Source organism: Palaemon carinicauda, chromosome 8 (assembly GCF_036898095.1).
Source record: "Palaemon carinicauda isolate YSFRI2023 chromosome 8, ASM3689809v2, whole genome shotgun sequence".
Lineage (NCBI taxonomy): Eukaryota > Metazoa > Arthropoda > Malacostraca > Decapoda > Palaemonidae > Palaemon > Palaemon carinicauda.
In genome coordinates this window covers 153,388,543-153,395,661 of record NC_090732.1, presented here as the reverse complement: position 1 = coordinate 153,395,661, position 7,119 = coordinate 153,388,543, and the positions used below count along the sequence as shown (strand labels likewise).

Genomic DNA, 7,119 nt, shown 5'->3' with positions numbered 1-7,119 from the left:
AGACGCAGAGAGAGAGAGAGAGAGAGAGAGAGAGAGAGAGAGAGAGAGAGAGAGAGAGAGAGAGAGAGATAAGATTTACATAAGAACATATCCAGTTATATATGCTATTTTACTGGAGTTCTTTTATTTAGTATCATACAAATTTAGATGCAGAGAGAGAGAGAGAGAGAGAGAGAGAGAGAGAGAGAGAGAGAGAGAGAGAGAGAGAGAGAGAGACTTATCTTCCTGGGGATTTAAAAGTTACTTGATAGACTCTGCTGCACCTAATCTGAAACCATTATCACCAACATTTACAGAAATCATAGAATATAATGATGACTTTCCTTCGTTGTCCGATAAACAATGAGATCACAGACGATAAGGATTTATAGATATCATCACGTAAACGTCTTTTATGAGAAAAAATTACAGATTATTTGTTGGGTGTGTTTTGTACTGCGTCTTACATTACCTGATAAATCTCAGAATTCGTTAAGCAATGGTATTGTTCGATTTGGCAGTATAAGTTATTTGGCTGATCATTACCTAACGTTACAATGAGGACAATAGAAACAAACAATTATGATTACTACTGTTGCTAGTATTATCAACTAGTGCACACGACCAGTCAAAAATGACGGATAATATTTAGATACATATGCACATGCACGCACACGTACCCCTGTCTCATCAGGGCTATTCCCTACCCCGTCTACTCGAGAGACGGGTAGAGTTGGGCTTGGCAGTAAATATATATATATATATATATATATATATATATATATATATATATATATATATATATATATATATATATATATATATATATATATATATATATATATCAAGACACTGAGTCTTTATTACAGAGATAGTAATCATTGCTCAAGGCAAATAACCTGACAGCAAACCAAACAATTGGCATACGAAAAAATACACAACATTGCTTAGGACAAAGGTCTAGTAAATTGATAAATATTTCAGATAATAGTCCACACTCGTTCCCTCCGCTCAACATCCCCAGAATTTTCTTATTCAGACAAAGCTTCTACTATATATATATATATATATATATATATATATATATATATATATATATATATATATGATAAATTTTGTACATTTTTACGTGTTTTTCATATTCCAATAAGCCATATATATTTTTGATACATTAATGTCTGGATTCTCTTAACGACCTCGGGATCAGAGCCCCAGGCGAAATCACACGAAGACAAGAGCTTGGCTCCGGCCGGGAATCGAACCCTGGTCGGCAAGCTTGTATAGACAGTGACTAAGCCACTTGGCCACGAAGAAAGATTCTTCGTGGCCAAGTGGCTTAGTCACTGTCTATACAAGCTTGCCGACCAGGGGATCGGGAATCGAACCCTGGTCGGCAAGCTTGTATAGACAGTGACTAAGCCACTTGGCCACGAAGAAAGATTCTTCGTGGCCAAGTGGCTTAGTCACTGTCTATACAAGCTTGCCGACCAGGGTTCGATTCCCGGCCGGAGCCAAGCTCTTGTCTTCGTGTGATTTCGCCTGGGGCTCTGATCCCGAGATCGTTAAGAGAATCCAGACATTAATGTATCAAAAATATATATGGCTTATTTGAATATATATATATATATATATATATATATATATATATATATATATATATATATATATATATATATATATATATATATATGATGGGGTGTGTAATTAGGGTGGCAACGCACACACGCACACACGTATACTGTATATGTGAGTGTGTATATTTATACACACACATGTATATATATATATATATATATATATATATATATATATATATACTGTATATATATATATATATATATGTATATACATACATACATATATATATATATATATATATATATATATATATATATATATGTATATATACAGTATATATACATATATAGGACTGAATGAATATACTGTATGTATGTACATATGCAGTATATAGACAGTATATATATATATATATATATATATATATATAGAGAGAGAGAGAGAGAGAGAGAGAGAGAGAGAGAGAGAGAGAGAGAGAGAGAGAGAGAGAGAGAGAGATAGATAGATAGATAGATAGATAGATAGATATACCATCTTCTCTCGAAAAATTAGAAGATATAAAAACTTATTCAATCACGCACTCGTTAAGTGATTACACTTAAGAAAAAAAGATTTCAGAAATGTGCCATTGCAGCTCCAACATTTATCTTTTGTAGATAAGAGACTCTTTAAGGAGTTAATTAGTTTTGTTTAAAGTTTACGTGCCATCACAGCAGCGAAGGTCACTTGAATAAGCAATGCCTAAAAGGTTATTTGTTGTAGATTGTTTCAACCAAGAATACATTACTTTTCAAATAAATATATTGGTTAAAAAGATTTTTAAACTTATAAATATATTTCTAAAGTAGAGGGTTATTATTATTATCAAATGTATCAAATTTGACTCATATAGAGCTGATACAAATATATTAGGGAGACATGAATTATAATATGTATTAAATCTGAATGATACAAAATTGTAGATAAAAATCAATGACCTACAAACATTTGAATTCTATCTGATAAATCTGTTTTTTAAACCAGTTAAAATCTTTAAAACAAATTGTCAGTTAATGTTCTCTGACCTTAGTCTAGGTCTATCTGATAACTTGTAATCAATCAATCACTCTAGGTCAATCATATACCTCGATCGTATGCTGACTAAAACATAAACCTCTTCGTCTCTTAAAAACTCGGCGTTCAAAAAAAAGTCTTATGCTTGAAATCGTTTCACAATCACTGCACTTGAGAATTATCTCATGATGTATACAATAAAAAACCATGGGTCCAAGTCGTAAGCACAATCTTGCTAATAAAAGACTTCAGTTTTTTTTTTTTTTTTTTGTCTTTCAGGTCTGATGATTCCCATGGAGACACCTTTAGTTTTATTTGTTTGTTTTTTTTATTATTAATTTCAGTCGTTATTTATTTAGTTTTCCATTTCTTTTACTATAAAATGTTTCAGGGTTGTTACACAATCCTTAACGAAGAGTTTAATGCCCCTTTGTGTTAAGTTTATTGCTGATTTATCAGTAGCCTCCGTCTTTTCATTACGAACAACTCCAACATTGAACGGAATCTAGCGTATTTTAAAATTTACCATTTAAAAATAGAATTTGTTTAGGAGCTCTATAATTTATAATGGAGAAGAGAGAGAGAGAGAGAGAGAGAGAGAGAGAGAGAGAGAGAGAGAGAGAGAGAGAGAGAGAGAGAGTATTTGTGTAGGCTACTCAACTTAAGTTTTCTTGTTATAAACGAATGATTGTCATTATCTAAACCAACAACAATAACTCACGGGCATTTAGGTTTAGATTTAAAGGCCATGAATAGCAGAGGAAAGTGACAGTGACAATTGCCTTACAGGGCGTCTCCATCCATGGATGGCCGGGCAATGGCTGATGAGTCAGCAGGTAGTCCTATAGTCTCCTCCAAAAGCCCCATCCTTAGCTCACAGGGATGGTGAGGTTCCACTCACTGCAATAAACTATGGAGCTTGAGCAGAACTCGAACCCCCAGTTCAGCAGATCGCCATCCAGGGACGTTTCCAACAGACCACCATAACCCTAAAGAGACCACGCGCAACCATTGACTGTGCGGTCCTCTTCAGTTGGAAGCATATCCTTAGGTGGGTAAATGGGAAAACCATCTGGTGGAGAGCAGAGAAACTGTAGGTTCTGCCGAAACCTATTTGGAATCGCCTTCTGCCATTCCTACGGGTCCAAAACAACAATAAATCTTTTATTTTAATTAAGAGATACTTTGGTTTTTGCCAAAAGTATCCCTCAAGGCAGTGGATCTGCACTCTTGCAAGGTGAAAAGTAGTTTCGCAGCCTTTCCACCTTGCTTGGGGGATACCTGGAGTTGTTTGCTATCTAGGTTACCTCCTTCTTTGCCTTTGTTGCTGGCTCTTTGAAACCAGATACAGTGTCTTCAGGTTCAGGAGTAAAGAACAATGATGACTAAAGCAATAATAATAATAAAAATAATAATAATAATAATAATAATAATAATAATAATAATAATAATATACAATGCATCTATGTATTGATATTGGCTGTATACTACAGCAATAGTTTACACATAACAAACTCCAGTCTCATCATTCGTAGAAAGAAGCCACATTTAGATTCTATAGACCACTAACACTCAGGCATGGTTTCATTTGCACCAATGGTACATTAAATCTCCTTTGCATGGATATCAGCGGAGTTTCAGAACGGGATATGACATCAATAGCGTAGGAAATTACCTCCGTTTCTACTCTTTCTTGCAAGACCGTCATTATTTAATATTATCCGCAGACATAATACCTGTCTGTCTATCTGTTCAGATTGCCTTGCCTTATGCAAGATATGGGCTCTTGCGTTGGCAGCCCGTAAGCGAATGTAACTGTAATTTACTTCAATTTACTTTGAAAGAGGGAGCACAATACCAACATGGGATGATCAGATTAATTTTCAAGCACACAGTATATTTACCCTTTTACTTAGTCTTATTAAAATAAAACCATTTATTGATTTGATGAAGTTTACGGATAAAGTTATAGTTATTTTTTTTTATATGTTGTGCAGGTAGTAGGTTGGCCAAGGCGGAGAGTTATTGGGACCTTGGACTGGCCAAAAAGTACTATATTGGATTCCTCTCTAGTTGAAGCTCATTTTTTCCTTTGCCTGCACATACACCGAATAGTCTGGCATATTTTTTACACATTCTCTTCTTTCCTCATATACCTGACAACACTAACTTAAGCAAACAATTCTTCACTTGGTGAGGATAGAAGAGACTCTTTAGCTATGGTAAGCAGCTCCTCTAAGAGAAGCACACTCCAAAATCAAACCATTGTTCTCTAGTCTTGGTTAGTGCCATAGCCTCTGTACCATGGTCTTTCACTGCCTTGGGTTAGAGTTCTCTTGCTTGAAGGTACACTTAGGCTCACTATTTTATCTGCTTCCACATTTCCTTTCCTCACTGGGCTATTTTCCCTGATGAAGCCCTTGGGCTTGCATCATCTCACTTTTTAACTTAATAATAATAATAATAATAATAATAATAATAATAATAATAATAAAGGAATAAAAATCGTGCACCCTACGGAATTTTTCATCAATGGAAAGTTCACAAGTCCGGGACCAAGACCTTTATCTGTAGGTCTTGTCCGGGACCCCAGTACTTCGGCAGTAAAATAAAACATGATCGTATCCTAACATGTGTTTGACCAGCAAAAAACAGGACTAGACGTGTAAAAAATAACTGATCAACACGTAAAACGTTCCTATTTAACAAGAAAGCGCAATATGTGTACGATTTCTACTATTATCAAAACTTGAGAACTTACCAACTGCATCGTACAGCGTCGACAAAAGAGCCGATACCATGAAGATAAGGTTTGTGTACCGGTAATGTAGAAGGAAAACAAAACTGTCAACTTTCGGTCTCAAGTCTACTTTAAGTTTGATGCTTGAAAGGGTGCTGTAAATCATTTTGAAGCAAATCTGCCGCAGAGGTGGTAGGGAATATCCAGCTCAAACCACGAAACTCTGGTTTGACTGGAAAAAGTTGGAATGTTCTTTTGAGGATGTGATGTGATAGACAGCCTAGACCAGGTGCTCTGGCCACACCTTTTGTTATATCAGAGGCTAAATTCTCTTTTAGAATCTAATTCTTCTCTGATAGACAAGGATCAATATCTGAAGCACTTTACACTTGTTGTTACAGATGCTCGAATGTCGATTTTTGTATCAATATTCGGTTGATCTCATAAAGTACAAATACCTGCAGCCTTGAAGGTTGCAATTGGTGTTATCTAGACAAAGGCTGAAGCAAGACTTCCGTTGAGCTAGACTTTGTGAAACCGTATGCGACACTTACTTCTTATCTTCCTTTTTTCAACACATTTTGTTGCAGTTGCTGATTACAGGGGCTTTGAGCGTAGGTGATAAACCCTCCTGGAATCGGATCTTCAGATCATTTCCGATAGCATGTGTAAGTTTAATGCAGGAACTGATAGAGACCAGAAGTTTTTATAACTCGATGCTTATCACCTGGCCGATGTGGTAACATCCCTCTCAAACTCGTTAGTTTCTTTGGTCAATGCAATCTCACCATCCTTGTGAGATAAGGATGGTTGGTTTGGGGGAGCCTATAGGTCTATCTGCTGAGTCATCAGCAGCCATTGCCTGGCACTCCTTGGTCCTAACTTGGGTAGAGAGGGGGCTTGGGCGCTGATCATATGTATATATGGTCAGTCTCTAGGGCATTGTCCTGCTTGATAGGGCAATGTCACTGTCCTTGGCCTCTGCCATTCATGACCGGCCTTTAAACATTCAAACCGGATGTTTCTTATTCCTAAGATGATAAACACCTACGCTCTTCATGAATACATTCTTCTTTTAAATTTGATTTTTATTATAAAGATGAGTAAATTGAATAAATAGGTTTTAGCACCATATATTTTGAAATATGCACGAATTATTGTTGGTTAAAGAAATTACAGCATTGTTAGGTATCTATAAAAATTTGGGTTAATTTGTTTAACAGACTGTAATTTCTAAGTAGATTCAAATTGGCAAAAATATTGACGAGTAACGCTCCAAGACAGACATTTTTCCTATGAACAGTTTAGAGCAGAGCTGTTATGATAGAATGAAGGAAAGACTTGCTCTGCAGAAGAATATATATATATATATATATATATATATATATATATATATATATATATATATATATATATATATATATATATATGTGTGTGTGTGTGTGTGTGTGTGTGTGTGTGTGTATATATATATATATATATATATATATATATATATATATATATATATATATATATATGTATAAGTATATGTGTGTGTATTGGTCGTATGCTATCATGTAGACCATATCAGTATGCGCACTGCGTACTAGGATGTGAATATGAATACTTACATGTGTTATATAATTACTTGTTAATTACAATTATAATTATAATTATTATAATTATTATAATTATTTATCTTTTATTGAGATTTAAGAAAGTAAAATTTCCATAAATACAAGCTTTTTTCATTACATAAGTATGATTATTAGAGCATATACATATGA

General features: G+C 34.8%; 1 protein-coding gene across 1 annotated transcript in view; it reads right to left on the bottom strand.

Moving 5' to 3' along the window:
- LOC137646032 (innexin inx2-like) overlaps positions 1–5,816 on the bottom strand; it is a 14,689-nt gene extending 8,873 nt beyond the window's left edge. Inside the window, exon 1 of the mRNA XM_068379163.1 lies at positions 5,372–5,816. Within this exon, the coding sequence (XP_068235264.1) occupies positions 5,372–5,516 (145 nt within the window). The 5' untranslated portion in view covers positions 5,517–5,816. The remainder of the gene's footprint in view (positions 1–5,371) is intronic.
- Between the last annotated feature and the right edge of the window lie 1,303 nt (positions 5,817–7,119).